Source organism: Orbicella faveolata, unplaced genomic scaffold (genome assembly GCF_042242905.1).
Source record: "Orbicella faveolata isolate gen_17 unplaced genomic scaffold, um_ofav_v1 contig_2, whole genome shotgun sequence".
NCBI lineage: Eukaryota > Metazoa > Cnidaria > Anthozoa > Scleractinia > Merulinidae > Orbicella > Orbicella faveolata.
The window spans coordinates 1,432,901-1,451,189 of record NW_028301547.1 but is presented as its reverse complement, the minus strand read 5'-3'; the positions used below and the strand labels follow the sequence as shown (position 1 = coordinate 1,451,189).

Here is an 18,289-nt window from a genome sequence, read left to right as displayed (position 1 = left end):
AAAAAAAAAAAAAAACCGCTAAAAACTATTTTCTAACCGTCATTGCAACAACTGGACAAAGCAAAAGTTCGTCGCGGGCTCACAAGAAGAAAGAAAGCTTTGAGGAAAGCCTGCTATAAACATTTAATAAAAATACTGAAGAAGAGATAGTTGCGCTGTGACACGGAACACGAACAGACTGATAAAGGATCTATTTTTAGATTAGCGTTACTTCATGAATGAATTAAAAAAGACATTCAATTTTGTGGCATTACGTCATGTTTATCGTGACAGACATCCCACTGAAGTCCCTCCTTTTGTCTGCGAAAGTTATTAATGCTAAACCCACCCGATTGTCATCTTATTGTTTACATAGGCAAATGCCTTCTGCGTTAGAGCGAAATTTATTGTACGGGTAAACAAGCTTATTTTCTCGGATTTTGCTGTTTTCAGATCACCTCAGCATTAGTTTCCCAAGCAAGTACTAACAGCTGCGCACAGCCCATCCTTCCTTGCAGTACCGTCTGACAACTTAGGATTGAATTTCAAATAATTCATCACAAATTTCGCCTGTTCATTCGCTCGGTCGCCTAGATTACGGGTAGTTGTTTGTGCGACGTTTCACGAGGCGGCCATTTTGTGCTTGTTCCTGAAAGCAAACGGTAAGTTTCTATTGTTGATATTTTTCTTAACGCCTTGTTGACTCCAGTGTAGTCTCAATTCGACTGATACTTCACCGACGGGTAAATACGAGATTATTCATTGTCTCAGTATGCTTATTCGATTCTTCGCGCAGTGACTTACCACCATATTTGTCATCAAGAAAACTGAATGAACTCGACTAATTCTCATACTATCTACATCTTTTCTTAGAGCCTAGCCATAAACTGTGCAGAATTTTCAACTCAGCAATGGCCAGAATCCATCTGTTTATGTGTAGTTTCCTCGTATCTCTTGTACTTTCAAGTTCGACTACGAGTAAGTACTTGTCATTAGAACTATTAATTCAACTGTCCACTGCGCCTTTGAACATTGTATTCAGAAGAAACCTGGACTTATTTTGACTATCTAAGCGCGTTTTATTTCAGCTTAGGTATTAGCCATTCTCAGCGTGAATTTATCTTTTTTGGGGGGGGGGGGGGTATCACATCATCACCGAACGCTAAACGAGTTTATTTTGAATTCAGTATGATTTCAGCTCCGGAAGTAACGCAATAATACTGTTGAACACAGACATGTATGTAAATTTCATAAATTATGAACTCTTTTATGTAGATATGACTTGTTTCCTCGAGGAAACAATTGAACTATTACAGCTCTATTCGCTGACTGATGCCATGTTATATCTGTTCCTAACCTGGAATTTTGTAGGAATGAGTGTCTATCGCATTAGTGTACGTGAAATAATTTTGTTATTTCATATTGAAGACAAATACAGCAACTTGTTATCTATACACCAGTCAGTTAATCTGGTTCGGAGAATGTCTTTGATGGGAAGATAATTATTTTTTTATTATTTATGAAAGTTACTCAGCAATCGGTTTTCCCATGAGATAAGATCACAAGGAGATCGTGTCGTGAAATAATAATCAGCCATTTGGTCGTATCTCATGTTGACTTTCTTTCCATTAGCGCTAGTCTGGTGAACTACTGTTGCGTAACAAAACGAGGGGCGCAATATCTCATAACTGAGTTGTCAGACGAGAAGGGAAAATATGGAATACGCGGTGGACTCAAAGTCCTCCCCCGTTCAAAAAAAAACTACTACCCAAAATTTAGGGAAGTGGAGAAGATGTAAAGAAAACATGACCATGCTGTCAAAAATTGGATGTTATAAGAAAGAATCCCTTTGTCAATAAGTTTCAATGCAATTTTGATGCAAGCTTTTTCCCGTTTACGCGATAGCAGTCAATGCTGTGTAGAAAAGTGATGTGCTTTGAAATGGCGGGTCTTAGTGATTTGTTCAGCAGTTTTATCCGGATTTTTCAATGTCTCGGTATTTGTTCTTAATATGGTGAAACTGATATTAAATAATAACGTTCAGAGCAGTTATATTGTATTTGCTGAATGAGATTGAAAATGCTTTGCGATGGTCGAGAAAAAGGTTCACTGTGTCACTGTCGTTATTTATTATAGCTTCCTTGGGGTTCAATATATTTAATCGTATTTTTGCGGATTTCATGTTGAGCCGGTATTGAGGAAATAACTGTTTATTTTATGGATCATTGTTTCAAGAGGGAAGTGGATTGAAGATTATTTCAGAACAAAGATTAAATCCTGGTTTTTATCCTTAAGGTTCCAAAGTACAAACGTGGCCTGTAAAAGACCGGTTCTGCTGATTGAAGGTCAAATCTATCTGACACGTGGTTAGAAACGCTCATTATTATCTGTGAAGAGTCAGTTTTTTTTTTTTCAGCCAAGTCTACGGTATATGCGAACTGAGTAAACATGACGGAAAATTCTGGGTTTCAAGGAATCAGTGAGGTCAAACAAATTTGTCCTGTTAAGTTGAGGTGTTAAAATGACGGAATTCGATGAAATCGGCAACTGGTTTCTACTTCCGCAAGTTCCGTATACGTAAAAAAATTATTTACTGTTACCTTTTCATATAATATTTAGCTGTTCAGCCAAGTCCATCAGTGTCATCAGTAGTCAACGCTTCCAGTTCCACTCCAACTTGTAAGTATTGTTCCTTATTTGTTGAATCCCTCAGTGATTGTTTTTTGGGCTACATTCACATCTCCTAAAGGAACTCGGTCACGTTATTTTGGCCATTATTTTGGCCACGTACAAAATTTCCTTTACATTGAAGGAAATCTGAAAATAGTAGTTCACTAAGATAGCAAAACACCAAAAGATAGTAATAAGCCATAAAGGAACGAGGATGGTTAAGGATGGAGAAGATTTACACGGATTACAAACGACGAACTTGAAACATTTAGGCTAAACTTTTCAAGATGCGCAAACCGTGACGTAGCTCCTTTAGAATTAAAGGAAAACTGAGAACTCTGTGGTAACTTAAAAATATTTCTTATTATTATCTTTTTTGTATAATGTACAGCTGTTCAGTCAGCAGTTCAAACGGTAACTGCAGTACTGGTTCCTGGTTCCACGCAAGCAAGTAAGTATTTTCCTCAGTTGAATCCCCGATTGTATCTTGGGCTACATTGACATCTCTTAAACTTAAGGGAAAATTGCGAGCTCCATGACTTTAAAAAAAACATACATTATTATTTCCTTTTTTTACCATAATATATAGTCGTTCAGCCAGGTCCATCAGCCTCAGCGATAGTCATAGATCCCAACAGCATTCAAGCTATTAAGTATTTACAATACAATACAATGCAATGCAATGCAATGCAATGTAATGTAAGACAAGACAAGACAAGACAAGACAAGACAAGACAAGACAAGACAAGACAAGACAAGACAAGACAAGACAAGACAAGACAAGACAAGACAAGACAAGACAAGACAAGACAAGACAAGACAAGACAAGACAAGACAAGACAAGACAAGACAAGACAAGACAAGACAAGACAAGACAAGACAATACATAGCTATATGGTTAAGTTTAAAAAACCTGCACCAGCTTCTTTACAGATATGCCACGAGAAGTAAATAAATAGCAGATAACTTTGTGGTAAAAACATCTAAACCTAAAATGATAGCAAAACTGAGAAACAGTTTTAGAAACAATTTGAAAAACAATTTGTACAGCTCTTGCACGTGCTAGATGAAGATAATAAAGCGAAATCAAAAACCAAGCGTGAAAAGTCACGGGGTGAACTGAAAATAAAAGGAAAATACAAAGCAAAAACAAATTTGGAATTAATTAAAGTATTTACTGATTGTGATATGAATTTATTAATAATTATTTTTTTGACCTTTAGCACCAAGCTCAAGCGTTAATGTTACGCATTCAACTTCAGTAGCAACTGGTAAGTTTGAATTTTGCTTTAGTTAACGGTGTGTTCCGTACATTGCAAGTGAAACAACCTTCTAAGATGTCTTGTTAAAGCAACACAGGTTTTGCCGGCCACTATCCCGAGTATTGTCATTCACAGTTAAGCCTAGTTTACACTAGCAACAGAACGACACAACAAGAACGTTATGTAGTTATGTTTGCAGTGTGAAAATCCTGACATAATATCATAACAGCAACATAACAGCACGAACATAACGTCCTAAGGAAAAAGCTGATGCTTTGCTTATTTCTCTTTGTCGATGTTGACATTACCGACATTAGCGACTATGTCGTTATGTCGGCATGTCGCTAGTGTGAACCAGGCCTTAGATAGAGACCGAAAACTACTTATCGAGACCATATTCTCTTTGGACGCCATTATGCATAATAATTGTTTGTTATATGTAAAGCCTGGTTCACACTAGCGACATAACGACATCGTCTCGAACGACATAAAAGGGACGTTATCTCGACGTAAAAAGGACGCTATGTTTGTAGTGTGAACATGTAGACATAATGACACATTAGCAACGTAACAGCATGAGCATAACGACATAAAGATAAAACTGATCTTTTCCTCATGTCGTTATGTCGTTATGTCGCCAGTTTGAACCATTCTTTACAGTTGAACCCCGCTATTTCGAGCTCTCAGGGGAAACAGAAAATGACTTCGAAATAGCCGATAGAAAAAGAATGAAGGGCAAATCCAAAGGAAATGGTTCTAGTTCGAAATAACGGGGAGTTTGAAATAAGCGAGTTGGCATTAGCGGGTTCCATAAATTATGTGTTAGTTATTATGACAAATTCAGTTAAGTTTGTTCACTTTACGGTGTACTTCGTTCGTTGGTTTAAAACTTCTGCCTTTTTTGTCTTTTCGATCATTGTCACATTTTCACCAGATGTTCTTCAAACGTTGCAAATGTTTCATCGTTCATCCGTTATTTTAACTGTCAATTATTTCGTGCTTCCCCTATCATTATAATCGTTTTCGTGTGTAATTAGCAAGTTCAATACACGACGCATGTTAACACTTCCCTAGTGGCTAAGTAACCACGCTTTACATATGATGGATCTCATATGCATCCAAAATTATCTGCAGACTCCAAAAATAACATAGATGACACAATGTACACGAGTTATGCAATGCTTTCGAGTGGGGTACCATGGAGTATCCTACGGGTCACTTGTATTTACTCGGTATACACTCTCGACTAAAGGCTGGTGTGTACTGTATTCCAAGAAAATACAAGTGACAAGTGAAATATTCCATGGAATACCTCATAAAAAAGAGCGTTGCACTGCATAACTATTTTATACTATGCCACAGAAAATACAGTGGCTAACACAATCTGTAGGACAAATGCGCACGATGGGAAGGTTAGGGGTAATACATAGAGGATATTACACGGTGGCTCGAAGATATGAATTTTATGTTCTCGTGGCAAGAACAATATCTCACGAGTGAGCGAAGCTCACTCGTGAGATATTGTTCTTGCCACGAGAACATAAAATTCATATCTTCGAGCCAACGTGTAATGTTCTTTTTATTATATGGAGAAACCAATTCAACAAAAGCAAAAGGCGGGAATCGTGCCGTCATTGAACGATACGACACTCACAAAGGTGACATACGGAAAATACGCCACTCGGGTCCCGGATAAAGTGGCGTATGGAATCTACGAGTGGTTTAGTTCCTAGTAAAACACTCTTCTCCATATAATAACGTCGAATATACAACGGCTTTCCTGTATTCTGATTGGCTGTATTTTCTAAGGCATGGTATAAATGAAAAGAGCGGGTGATCTTGAGTGTTATAATATCTGTTATCATTCTTTTAGGAGCATCGACTACAAAGAAATTCCAAGCAAGAATGACAGTGAACGAAACGTATAAAGCTGAATTCAGCAACTCCAGTTCAACAGAGTTCAAAATATTTGAAAGTAGTTTTAGTCGAAGAGTAGGAGACTTCCTAGAAAAAGAGCTCGTTGGTTTTGAACGTGTTGTGGTTAAAAGTCTAGCAAATGGAAGCGTGGTAGTGGATTTTGATATCGTGGTACGGAAATCGTCGAATGCGACAGTGGATATCATAGTTGAGGCTCTTAACCGCGGTAATGCAACAGCCCTGGGTTACACTATTCTTGGACAGGTCAGCGTCAATTCAACTGATCAGCCATCTACTTCAAGTACTCCAGCTCCAACGGCTACTGTTACAGGTATCAATAACATCTAAGTTTGCTTTAGTACTATTCTTACATTTTAATTTTCTCGTTTGCTTTTAATCAAGACCTGTTACCGCCATCAGATGTGCGATTCTTTTTCTTTCTGGTACGATTCATTATTGAACGTCAGACTGAGAAGTTACCTGGGTGGAGGCAGTTGCATTTTTAGGCCTCAGTGCCAGATACACCTCCACTTGAGACAAAATTGAGAACTGACCCCTCCCTCCCATGTCAATTTCTCAACCCCTCCCCAGTCTTAGCTCTCTACTCCGCTGTTTTTGTTTTAAAAAAGTCCTTCATGTAAAAAGAACGATAAGCGTTACAACTTAGAAGCAAGTTCAATACACGACGCATGTTAACACTTCCCTAGTGGCTAAGTAACCACGCTTTACACATAATGGTGGATCTCATATGCATCCAAATTTATCTGTAACATAGATGACACAATGTACACGAGTTATGCAACGTTTTCGAGTGGGGTACCATGGAGTATCCCACGAGTCACTTGTATTTTCTTGGTATACACACTCGACTGAAGGCTGGTGTGTACTGTATTCCAAGAAAATACAAGTGGCAAGTGAGATATTAGAGAGGTTAAGCATGACATTAACGGCAGACGGAAAACGGCAAAGACAACTTCTGATTTTGAGTTCTTTTCTTCTAATCCATAAATAAAGCTCACAAAAATGGAATGACGTCTCCTACTATTCATTGCAAATACAAATAATTCCACTCTACTGTACACACAGCTGAAGAGAGACGGCAAAAGTTTCATTTTTGCCGTTTACCGTTTGCCGTAAACGTCATGCTTAACCTCTCTATTACCCCGGGAAAACGTGTAGCTCTTACGGGAAGGACACGATCACGTGATCATTTAATGAATTCAAAATTACGCTAGCCGTACCCGTGCGTGAAAATCGGGGTATCTTATAAATTAAGGTGTCTATTGCATGGAATACCTCATAAAAAAGAGCGCTGCACTGCATAACTATTTTATACCGTGCCACAGAAAATGCGGTGGCTAACACAATCTGTAGGACAAATGCGCACGATAGGAAGGTTAGGTGTAATACCGTCGAATATACAACGGCTTTCCTGTGTTCTGATTGGCTGTATTTTCTAAGGCATGGTATAAATAAAAAGAGGGGGTGATCTTGAGTGTTATGATGTCTGTTATCATTCTTTTAGGAGCATCGACTACAAAGAAATTCCAAGCAAGAATGACAGTGGACGAAACGTATAAAGCTGGTTTCAAAGACTCCAGTTCAACAGATTTCAAAATATTTGCAAGGAATTTTAGTCGAAGAGTAGGAGAATTCCTCAAAATGGAGTTCGAGGGTTTTGAAGCTGTTGTGGTTAAAAGGCTAGCAAATGGAAGCGTGGTAGTGGATTTTGATATCGTGGTACAGAAATCGTCGGATGCAACAGTGGATATTATAGTTCGGGCTCTTAGCCGTGGTAATGGAACAGCCCTGGGTTATACTATTCTTGGACAGGTCAGCGTCAATTCAACTGATCAGCCATCTACTTCAAGTACTCCAGCTCCAACGGCTACTGTTACAGGTATCAATAGCGTCCAAGTTGGCTTAAGTACTATTCGCACATTTAATTTTCTCGTTTGCTTTTAATCAAAATCTGTTACCGCCATCAGATGTGCGATTCTTTTTCTTTCTGGTACGATTCATTATTGAACGTCAGACTGAGAAGTTACTTGGGTGGAGGCAGTTGCATTTTTAGGCCTCAGTGCCAGATACACCTCCACTTGAGACAAAATTGAGAACTGACCCCTCCCTCCCATGTCAATTTCTCAACCCCTCCCCAGTCTTAGCTCTCTACTCCGCTGTTTTTGTTTTAAAAAAGTCCTTCATGTAAAAAGAACGATAAGCGTTACAACTTAGAAAGATGCTGATCACGGTGTATTTTTTTCTATTTCAGAAACCCCTTCAACGACTCCAGTGGCAACCGAAATTTGGGACAAAGCCATCGACCTGGCCACACCTTTGGGAACATTCATTATTGTTGTGGTTGCCGTGGCTCTTATTCTCATCCTTATTATTGCTCTGATCTGCGTCTGTGTAAGTATTTACCGGTCATTTAACGTATTGTATTACCGGCCGTTCAATACGTTCCTCCGTTTGAGCTTTGACACTAAGAATGCTGGGACAATTTTAGTCACATTAATTAACTTGACCTTTCGCTGCCGCAATGGCGGGAAACTCCAAAAGAGAAACTCATTTATTCCATTTATTTTTTAGAGGGGAAAAGTTTTCGCTCTCGTATCAGCCAAGTATTTTTTTCTCTGTGGATTCCTTAGTTAAAAACTGAAGATAAGAACTGAGATTCAAGTATTTACAAACAAACGCATTGGTAAGCTTATTAACTGTTTTCATTTTGGGTAGCAGGGTTGGCGCAGTGGTGAGAGCGCTCGCCTCCCACCAATGTGGGTTGAGTTTGTCGTTGGTTCTCACCTTCAGCTCCGAGGGTTTTTCTCCGGGCACTCCGGTTTTCCTCCCTCCGTAAAAAAAAAAAAACCAAACATCTCCAAATTCCAATTGGACCAGGATAGAGGACCCACCCAGGCTGATGAGGCTTCCTGTCTAAATGTTGTAATTTATTTAATTTACTGTATTTTAACTTTTCAGTGTAAATACGCGAAACTTAAGAAGAAAACTCGCTTTCCTGAGCACATGATGATCAACGATTCTGGGTGGACGCGAAGCAGTGACGACCTTCTCATGTGGGAACGAAATCTACGTGCTTCAGAAGTAAAACCTACAAACGGCGTTTTGAGCAGACCTGTCAATGACAAGCGAACTTGAAGCTTATGCTTCGGTTACATTTGGGGTGAGCAGATATTTTGATTTATAATTTGCACGCGAATGACGAATTGACAATCCCATTGAAGGGAAAGAGTCTTCTTTGATGTTATTAGAGGACTTAAGCAATGACGACCGCGGACAACAAGTAGTAAAAACAACAAGTAGTAGAAAATGAATTTCTATTTTACCTGCAAATTTCGCAGTTGCCTAGATCTGTTGACAGCGTCTATTGGTCTCGGAACTTGCTCAAGCTAAATATGTTATGCCAGCGTTCAATTCCAAATAATTTTACAAAACATTAAAATACGCAGAACGTAATCAACGAGGACGGCAATAAAATGTACAAAGACTTATAACGCACGTGCACAGCTATTGTTTTACTCATTAAACCTATTGTTTCGTGACGTTCTCGTTGCCTTTGCCGTCGTGGCAAAGCGTTATGTTGTTTGAAATAAAGTGTTGGACATTCAAGGGGATTTCACTTTTGTTATCTTCTGTCATTGTTAGGTCACAGCACAGACGAGGAACAAGTTAAGAAGGACGCTTACAAAGTGGAGTCAAAAAACAAACTTGAAAAGACAGAGTAGATGACTCTAGCGTGATATATTTAGAGTAGAATTTTGCAAACATGATTTTCATTAGAGACACAAGCAAGACCAAGTAGCAAAAGACCAAGTAGCAAGAGACCAAGTAGCAAAAGCCATTGTTTCACCGTGAAAACGGGCTCGACGTAAGCATTAGCAAAAGCATCAAAATAGTTTTATTTCCCTGTGCTTGCGTTATGCTTGCACTCCCATTTTCCTTGTAAAAACAAATTCTCCCATGCTTTTGATCATGCTTAAGTTGCTCCTTCACCTCCTTAGCTTGAGTCGCTATCAATTGTTTTTTTCTTTTTTCATTATCGATTTTTATTATTTTAACCCCCAATATCCACATTAAGATTCTCTATGCATTTCTTTTTAGGGCCTCGTAGAAAACGTTTTTAAGTATCAGTACCACTTTGTACATTCTTCGATATATTGAGAAATGGTAAAGATTGGTGGATTGAAGAGTAGTAAACAGTTTCACAGATTCGGTACAACTTCGATGAAGATAGAAAAATTAAATGTAAATACAGTCGAACCTCCACCCAAAATGTCAAGCCTAGGTGGTCGCTTAGGAGAGCTTAGACCAAAATGGGTCAAAATTTTTCCTCATTAAAATATGATAACTGCCAATGCCGATGCAGTGTTTTTGTTCATGTAATTTTGAGAAAAAATCCGGTTCTTCCCATTGAGGCATTTCTGTTTCTTGTACTAGCCAGGAATACGATAATGTTACAACACTTTATTGCCTATCTTTCGCTCCATTATCTGTCTGCGGTCGCTAACGGGAGGTAAAAAACAAAGGAAAATTTCAGACTTTTAGCTCTAAAAGTGGTCGCTGTCGCTTACGAGAGGCGGTCGCGTACAAGAGGTTCCAAATATGGTGATTTGACTTGGAAACTTTTGGTATTTTGGAAGACTGGTCGCTGAGGAAAGGTGGTCGCAACCGGAGGTTCGAATGTATATACTTCTATTTTATTGGGTTTTGGAGATAGTACTAGCCGTTTGGTGTACTATTCCCTCAAACTGATTTTTCCGATAATGAAGTTTTTCAAAAGTGATTACGAACTAAATTGTTAACAATTATTGTATGAATTCGTAAGAGATATGGCAACTATTTTATATAGAAATTTTATATCAGACTTTATTATTAATGATACTGCTTTATTGGATAAAAAAACCTTGATACATAATTATATTAGGCAGACATAATTTGTTTTCAGTGTAGTTGTAAGGCCTGGTTACTACCAAAGCTGATTTCCCCTTATCTGGTAATAATAGCTAGTCCAAATATTTGTTTCCGCAACTACAAATTACAATGTGATCACGGGTTATGTATGTAACTAGTTACAAGAATAAACCAACAAAATATGAGACCTAAAGTATAATATAAATGAATACAGATTGCTTATAGATTAATGGTGCCTTCTCACGGATTCAGTTATCTATATTTCTGTAAGCAACCAGGCTTATCAAGGCAGTTATATTATTTCAAGCAGATTTATAGAATTAGGTTTTTCTAACGAAGCTGTTGTGCTGCCAGTTCCCCGGGGGATAAGTGACCACCAAATGCTATGAAAGTTTATATGCTGGTTTACTCTGAGATGGTAATTATGTATTTCAATTTTGTAGCTGTAAGGTAAGGTCATAGTTAAAAGAGGAAATGATTAAGAAGCCCGTTAAACATCAAGAAGCAAATAAATAAGCTAAGATGTATGTTGGAAGGTCCTTGACCCTGCACATCTTTTGTTTTATGCTCATAGACTATGCATGAATTATATAATCGCAATGCCTCTATTGGTTAGTTGTATGGACACCCATAACCACCTTTTGTAATTTTCCAGGTTTTGTGCAGGGTCGACCCCCAAAAATAGACAACAAAAACATACAACAAAGAACTCTGCCAGTTTCCATCTATTAACTATGGTCACAGAGGTGTAAACTGTAAATACAGTAAGGTGTTTTTCTAGGTTTGTCTTGTTTATGGACAGAGATTACCAGTTTTTAAATGATGAGCGATTCAAAGACTTCACTGTGTACTTTGTAAAGCTAAACGAACTAGATGTTTTTCACCTGTACTTTGAAGCTTCGACCGGAATCACAGGTTGTATTTCCAGTGCGTAGGGGCCTACTTTAGTCGGGTTGGTTAAAGGTTTACTAAATCACTGTTAACCTAAAGTGAAACCTTTGTCGTTTTGTACTCATATAGAAAGTTTCCGAATAACCGGAATACTCGAGGTAGATGTAATTGTAGTAATGCCATCGTCACGTATTCAATAAAGTACAGTACATGAACTGAGACACTTAACAGAAGATATTACTAACACTTTCAGCAGTCTATTTCAAAAAGGGTGGACATGGACTGGTTTACTGTGGAGGGCTCATCATAAGGTACAAGTAACCAGGTCTCTTAGCAAGTTTTATCATAATTCTATCGTCTCGGGTTTCAGAACTATTCACATTATGACTCTTAAATTGCTTATACCTATAATTTGTATTTAAAATTTAAAAAACGTTCTCTGATTAAAATAGTTTAAAATTACGAGCTTTTTGACAAATACTGAATAAAAGAATTATTCACTATTTGTCAAAGATTGCAGACTGAGAATCGAAAGCTCGTAATTTTAAACTATTTCAACCATAGAACGCTTTTTTAAATTTTAAATATGTCTTATCCAGCTGGTTACTCGTCCATTTTTAAACTATAACTTGGATCGTAAGTCCTGTATATTTGCCAACTTGCCTGCTTAGTTATAAAAGAAGAAACGCAGGTATTTTGTGATTTTAAAAGTGTCTTTCGTGTCAGGAAGTCCAGCTCTGCGTAAGTAGACAGCGTCAATCAAAGTACGCGCATTCACCAGATGTTTGGTTGTTTTCTTTGTTAAAATGTTTCTTCATCTTTGAACCCATGATTCTGGTGGACCCATTCTTCGTCAGTTGAAATTTTTGCCTGGACTTCTTTGTGCGAAAGAAGTTGTCTGCTGTCACTGCCAGTGGAGGTGTATGGCGTAATATTTATGGGGTCTTCTTGGAGCTCCTTAACTCTTTCCTCCTTGCCTAATGTCACAGTGCTTAAGGTTGCGGGGTCGTTGGTTATCCTCTCATAGTCACTGTTGGTGTAGTCAATAGGCGGGATGCTGTCATCCTTGTGGGACATGCCTTCCTCTCTACTGCTGCTGCTGTGCACAGTTCCGTATGCACTTGCAGCAGATGAATCGTCTTTGAGATCACTTCTTCTTTCTTCCATCCTTAATATCACAGGTTTTGATTCTGAGTGTGGGCAGTCAGTGTACAGATAGCTGAGGTAACTGTTGGCTTCCGAAACCTGGTACTTGCTCCTTCTACGCAATCCACCCCTTTGATTGGTCAATTTTACCTAAATAACATTCAAAGCGAACTTTTGGTAAGAACTAACTTAACTGCCGATCGAAACCGAGTAACCTTTCTCATGACTGTCTTATGGAAGTGCGTCAATGTAATAGCCCCCCTCGTTGGCGCGCTCACTCAATCGCTCTCCACCCCACTTTTCACCAGCAACGGAATTATAGTCGGAATCGTAATCGGAGTCATAAGAGCGCTTATGACCTGGTGAAAATCGAAAATCAGAGTCGTAAGCGGAGTCATAAGCTCGACGGAATCGGAGTCGGAAGAATCAGAACGTTTCCATTTCTTCCGATTCCGTTTAAGAGTCCGTCGCTTACGATCCAGTGAAACTAGATTGTCGGAGTCGGAAGCAGAAACGGAAGAACCAACCAATTACAAGGCCTGGAATCGAACATTGTGGTTTATTTTTCTGCTTCTGCTTGCGACTCCAACAATACAATTTTTACCAGATCGTAAGCGACGGAGTCATAAGCGGTTGCGGTGTTCAGCTTCTGACTCCGTCGGTTTGATTTTCACTAGGTCGCTCTACGCTTCTGATTACGACTCCGACTACAACTCCGTCACTAGTGAAAACCAGCCTTTACTAGGTAGCACGACATGATATGGCATGCTATGCACAGAACAAAGCATTGCGACATGTTACAGTGCAGTGTAAAATTTACAAAGGAAAAATACTCTGTCCACTGAGATGGGAAATACAGGGAGGGGATAGCCAGGTGCTTCAAAACGAAACCACATGCAGTGAACACTTCTACAGGAACTTGCTTAATAAGAACCTGTAGTCTTAAACCCCCATTATGTTTTTTTTTTCCATCATTAGCTCGTTTTCAAACCTGAAAGCCACTTATCGGTTTTCAAACTACTAATCAGTTTCTCTAGCCTGGGGGTTCAATGAAACTTATTTCCATGTACTCGCTGCTGACACACCAACATGTACATGTGCGTTATCTTTCCATCTTTTTAAATGCAGCAAAATAACCAAGACATAACTTCGACTTGCAATAAAACGAGACTGTTGTCGTTATACTTTTAATGGAAATATCTGAGTTATTGGAGTAAAGCTGAAAAACATGCACTATAGACTATTATAGCTTACTTACCAACAAAGAGCAGATTATCAGCGACATCAAGAATACCAGGATACCAGCAACAATGAGGATAATTATCCATCGCTCAATTGATCTGTCTTCATTTGTAGACTGTGTTGCGGGTAGGGTGGTTCTCGTTGTCGTTTCTCTTTCCTGGACTTGAATGCTTGTTAGAGGCAAATCCAGAACACCTCTATTATTCGCCTCTACGAGCGTTCTTTCTACGGTATTCTCGCTCGCTTCGGTGCTTTTTTTCATAAACACAACAAGATCAACACCAACGCTGCTCTTCCAGAAGCGTAAAACGTTCAGGGAAAGAAAGCCGTCGAGTGTTATCAACACTGCAGTAACTTGTGTTTTAACTTTAGACGCAAGAGCTTGGAATTCTGGAGTATACGAATACTCGTAGTGCGACTCCCAAGTCATTTGCAATACCATGGTAACGTCAAACTGCTTTGGACTCACAGCTGGTGGTCCTGCTTGTGTCGAGACACTGACAGTAGCTACAAGTGCAGTTGTTGCAGTTCCAAAAGTTTTTGTCGACTCAAGGCCAATGCTAGAGGTGATTCTGCCAGTGAATGGTGGTGTTTCTTGAGAAGGCGAATTTTGTGTTTGAGTGCTGTCCAGGGTTTCTTTGGTTTTCGAAAATGAAGTCCAAATAGAGTTACCAGGAAGAGTATTTGTGCTTATTGATCCAAAAGGAAGTTCTGTCGGTCTGATGGCATGCGAGCTAATTGCAAACACGAAAATACTAGATGTTCGCTGTTGTTTGGTATCGCTTGTCGAAGGGAACTTTACTGCGGAACTCAAGTTTGTACCAGTGGCGGGACTGGATACTGTTATTACGGAAGCATAGATCGATGGTTTGTCATGCATGGTGACTGACACACCTTTTGATGGCTTTTGCGTTGTTAGTACTAGTACAGACGTTTCGGAAACACCGGGATCTACAATGAAGGGTGAAGAAGACGATGCATGCGTCGACGTTAGAGACTGCAATCGGCTACCACTTCCTGCTTGTGATGCCGTAAGTGAAGTACTTGTGTTGGACGCTTTGACAGAAAATAGTAATTCAGCTGTGAGTGAAGGAGCAAAAGGATATGTGGACAAACTAAATGAGATCTGAAACATGGTAGATTTGATGTTTGAAATACTCCTGGGTGCGAAAGTATCAAGGCTCGAGTCAAGGATTCTTATGTTTGAGGTATTGTTCCGTACCATGGCTTCTTTTATCGTTGATGAAAATGCAGAAGTTATTGTTGCAGAGAGATGTTGAGTACTTGTCAATTTTTCTGATGCGTCTTTAATAGAGACTTCACTTGCAGAGTCTTTAATCATTCTTGATGAATATTCCATACTGACTGTTGGAGAACCGGAAATAATATTCTTCTCTGTTTGATAAGTAGAGGTTACTAGGCTCCCTGAAGCACTGCTAGATAAAAATAGCTTACTTGAGGTATTGGCTTCAGCTAAAATGCTCTTTGCTGTGATCGTCTGAAACGAAGTGATCACTGGATTACTCACTCTTGTGGCATGAACCTCTGAGAGAACTGTTGTTAACAGCTTATCGGAACCACTGTACGGGGTACGTTCCAACACAGCGGTTTTGCTGAGAATGTTAGGCAAAGAAATGTTATTAGAGGATACTGAGACATGTGAAAGAACATCTGTAGTTTGGTACATCTTAGAAATCAAGGATGTTTTGGTCACAGAGTAAGGGATGGCGGGTATGAAAGAGACTGGTGGTAATGACGATCCAATAGTGCTAACAGTTGCAACACTACCTGTTGTGGGATGGATAACAGACAGCACACCTGAAGAGTTGTTCGTGTGTGTCAATGATGTTATGCTCAGGGCAAATGATGTAGTTGTGTTACCATGGGAAGTTACCAAACTCCTTCTTGTAGACAGTTTCAACGTCTGTGCCAAGTTGAGTGTTTCCGACGCAGCTGACATATTGTAACTGGTATTGAGTTGAGTTTTTGGTGTACTAGTCGTTACCGACATAGAGAAAGCAACTGTCCTTGGATAGGTTTGTAAAGATTCACTACCTATTGTAGAGCTTGGAAGCGCGGATACGTCGAGCGATCCATTTCCTCCACTTGGTAGTGAAAAAGTAGATGATTGTCCAACCATGGGTGTCACAGAAAAGGATTCCTTACTTCTTTTGGTAGAGAAAGATGGGAGTATTGTCTTTGTCAAGCTTCCATGTGTTATCGTTGTTCGTAAGCTATTACCATTGGTGAAGCTGTGTCTTGCTGTTTGTGTTTTAGATCCCCCCGCTGATCCATCAGTTGCTGCTACGGTGACATACATCTCGGAGCTCGATCTGTCTTCTTGCCTCGATGCCATCGTGTTTGAGCCTCGAGAGTTATACTGACTCAAAACTAATTTTGAAGAATGAGATATCATTCTGATGAGTGATGCAGATTGGACCAAACTTGCGACTGAAGAATTTGCAACACTGATATTAGACGCGTCATATTCCGTAACTTGATGAGTATGCAGACCAGTGTTAATAGTAGAGGTGATTGTTGAAGGTGGTTTGGTGGACGTTTGAAGGGATGGCTCCACAGTAGTTTGTTTGTAGTCAGTAAGGGAAGAACGTCCATTTATTCCTATGAATTTTAGACAAAATGAGAACAATTCGGGTTTGAATACTCCACAGCATAGATATTGAAATTTAATTTTGTCGTTTGGCGGTGGGTATATAAAGGAACATTTTGGTAAACTTCCCTGCCGGTCTTTGAACACCCTCAGACATATAGCTAGAACACGTCTTGCACAATTTCGCATTTCACATTGTTTAATCAGTGACGGTACACATCTGGGTTTGTCTGCTTTTCAGGTTTACTGTTTTTGGTTGGTTCAAAGCAAGGTTGGTTCGTGTTATGCTCAGCGACATAACACGAAGTCAACTGTCAGGCTGCGAGTGCACCAATGACTTCAATTGACCGTACCGCCATCCTTGTTATAGGATACCTCTATAATACAGAAATGAGGACAGTTCACTCGCTCCAGGAGAGACCAGAATACGGCACACAATCTCTAGATCCATAACACAGAGCTAGACATACCCATACGGACACTCAGCTTAGTTCTGTCCCTCTCACGGCTGTCGGTATTAAGGCTCGGTATTAAAGAGTCTAGGCAAAAACATACAGGTGCTTTGCACGGATAGTTACAGGCAGCTTTTCTATTTTACCCATTTATATAAGAAATATTAACTTCTTGAATTTTGCATTTTACTTAATCTGTACCGATGACCCATGTTTCATAAACTCCAAGTGGAAGTGAAAAAAAAAACGTTTAGCTGTACTGCATGTCCATCTAATCTTTTTTCTTCGTTTATTTCAGAGGAGATGTCTTGTTTTACTTTAGTTTTCAGTGTAACGTAAATTTATTCCATCTTTTCTAAGCAAGTCTGCTGCGAAAGTCGATCGCTTTTCAATACTTGTACATATTTTCACAACTGCTGCAACTACGAAGTGATAAATTTAAATATATAATCTTCAATGATATGTTGCGAACTGAACCTTATACAAAACTAGGATGTTGTTTAGCACTAAGGGAAACTGATATCTTTAGTTTCGATTTGTCTGTGAGTAGTAACGGCAGGTCCTATCATGTTGTTAAGCTAGACCCTGTGAAACGCTCTTTTTCAATATTTACTAGTATAACATATGCTAACAGAATTATTCAGTTTTCGTATTTTTAAAAGTTTACAAAAATGTTTCGATTAAACTGACTAAATTGTTTGAAATCATGTTTATTACTGGAGAAAATTCGCAAAAGTTAATGTAAATTTTTGTAAGAAAAATCAAAATTTACATGCCTATATTCACTTATTCACAAATTAACTTTGTAGAGAGCGGCAGAGCGGGTTTGAGGGTCTAGCAAACTGATAAATTTTTATGGAAACAGAACGGAAACTTGATCTAAAACAAACAAATAGCAGCCGAGCATGCATTAACAAAGCAAACAGTTCTACATGTCGAACCTGACATTTGCCCACAAGATTTCAATATATTTATAGCCCCATATATTTTTTTTTCCTTTTAATTCGCACCATTTCCCGTAAATAAACGTCGTGTTTTAAACTGCATTTTTATTAAATGCACGATTAAAATTTATATTTGGTAAGAATATTTACTATATTCAGCACATTAATGACAGAATTGTTTTACTGGCAAAGAAGAAAATTGAAACGAATATTGTTTAACCAGAAAAATACGTACCGATCAAAACT

General features: G+C 38.9%; 2 protein-coding genes across 3 annotated transcripts in view; one reads left to right on the top strand and one right to left on the bottom strand.

Annotated features, from left to right (window-relative positions):
- Positions 1-310: 310 nt before the first annotated feature.
- On the top strand, positions 311-11,867 carry LOC110058253 (uncharacterized). 2 transcript variants are annotated; one of them, XM_020764868.2, is made up of 11 exons: positions 311-641; positions 853-957; positions 2,599-2,658; positions 3,041-3,100; positions 3,239-3,298; positions 3,873-3,920; positions 5,785-6,159; positions 7,354-7,728; positions 8,101-8,240; positions 8,808-9,009; positions 9,492-11,867. In XM_020764868.2, the coding sequence occupies exons 2-10, from the start codon at positions 891-893 to the stop codon at positions 8,982-8,984; spliced, it is 1,362 nt and encodes a 453-aa protein (XP_020620527.2). In that variant the 5' UTR covers positions 311-641; positions 853-890; the 3' UTR covers positions 8,985-9,009; positions 9,492-11,867. The 2 variants fall into 2 exon arrangements, with proteins under 2 accessions (XP_020620527.2, XP_089145229.1); XM_089289103.1 differs by lacking the exon at positions 3,239-3,298 and having other exon boundaries at positions 312-641.
- LOC110058178 (uncharacterized) overlaps positions 10,712-18,289 on the bottom strand; it is a 23,553-nt gene continuing 15,975 nt past the window's right edge. Inside the window, exons 12-14 of the mRNA XM_089288825.1 lie at positions 17,118-17,155; positions 14,053-16,658; positions 10,712-12,944 (exon numbers count right to left, since the gene is read on the bottom strand). Coding sequence (XP_089144951.1) covers positions 12,450-12,944; positions 14,053-16,658; positions 17,118-17,155 — 3,139 coding nt within the window. The 3' untranslated portion in view covers positions 10,712-12,449. The remainder of the gene's footprint in view (positions 12,945-14,052; positions 16,659-17,117; positions 17,156-18,289) is intronic.

What these genes read in the sequence shown, in the direction of transcription:
- LOC110058253 (XM_020764868.2), top strand. Translation starts at nt 891, where the DNA reads ATGGCCAGAATCCATCTGTTTATGTGTAGTTTCCTCGTATCTCTTGTA. An exon ending in TCCCAACAGCATTCAAGCTA is followed by an intron (nt 3,299 to 3,872) that starts TTAAGTATTTAC and finishes TTTGACCTTTAG; the next exon opens with CACCAAGCTCAAGCGTTAAT. An exon ending in TTGCTCTGATCTGCGTCTGT is followed by an intron (nt 8,241 to 8,807) that starts GTAAGTATTTAC and finishes TTAACTTTTCAG; the next exon opens with TGTAAATACGCGAAACTTAA.